General features: G+C 44.0%; 1 protein-coding gene across 1 annotated transcript in view; it reads left to right on the top strand.

Annotated features, from left to right (window-relative positions):
• The window catches only part of SORCS3 (sortilin related VPS10 domain containing receptor 3), a 689619-nt gene that overhangs the window by 377865 nt on the left and 310926 nt on the right, over positions 1–828 (top strand). The window contains exon 5 of the mRNA XM_004700938.4: positions 319–477. Coding sequence (XP_004700995.2) covers positions 319–477 — 159 coding nt within the window. The remainder of the gene's footprint in view (positions 1–318; positions 478–828) is intronic.

Genomic DNA, 828 nt, shown 5'->3' with positions numbered 1-828 from the left:
AGCCCCCAATAAAATAATTTTTTTTAAAAGATGAAGATTGTAACTAAAAGAGAAAGCAGTCCCTAAAAAAAATAAATGAACCTTCATTTTGTAGACAGACCTAACCCAGCACATCATTGTTTCAGCTCCATCCAGCAATGAAAGCCTCAACTGGGAAGGGAAAATCATACCAATATTTCAGCTTAAGGACCAGGTGTCCCTTTGTCCCTTGAGGTGCTATGATATACCGATGGCTTTATGGCTTATGATTTAATTTCTTATATCTATTATTCCCCGCTAACTGTTTCTATATTGTATCCTTCCCCCCGCCCCCCCCAGATCATGCTTCTCAGTGACCCTGAAATGGAGAGCAGCATCTTGATCAGTGCAGATGAAGGGGCGACCTATCAAAAGTACCGGCTCACCTTCTTCATTCAGAGCTTGCTCTTTCATCCTAAGCAAGAGGACTGGGTGCTGGCCTACAGCCTGGATCAAAAGGTGAGCAAAGAACTGATTTCATTCACAATTTGTCACCCAGCTAGCGCCTGGTGAAAAGCACTCGGTGATTTGAGGAAATTCAATGACATGCCGTCATTCTGACCGACCGCATGGCACTGTCTGAGGTGACTTGCTTTCCTTGCTTTCTGCTCTTCCGAATCAACATTCAGAGAAAGAAATCCATCCTTTATTCGCATTGCTTTACAGCATTCACTTTTCCTCTTTCCATTTTAGAGTGTCTGTCTCTCTCAATTTACTCATGTGGCCTTTAGGGAACCGATTACAAGGAACTATATGTGACCTCCTCCCTGGGGGATGGACAACCGAAAAGTGGGTGAAGGGAGACGTCGG

This window comes from Echinops telfairi, unplaced genomic scaffold (genome assembly GCF_000313985.2).
Source record: "Echinops telfairi isolate 266 unplaced genomic scaffold, ASM31398v2 ScPeMD7_70;HRSCAF=299, whole genome shotgun sequence".
Taxonomy (NCBI): Eukaryota; Metazoa; Chordata; class Mammalia; order Afrosoricida; family Tenrecidae; genus Echinops; species Echinops telfairi.
This window is presented reverse-complemented; position numbering and strand designations above follow the sequence as displayed.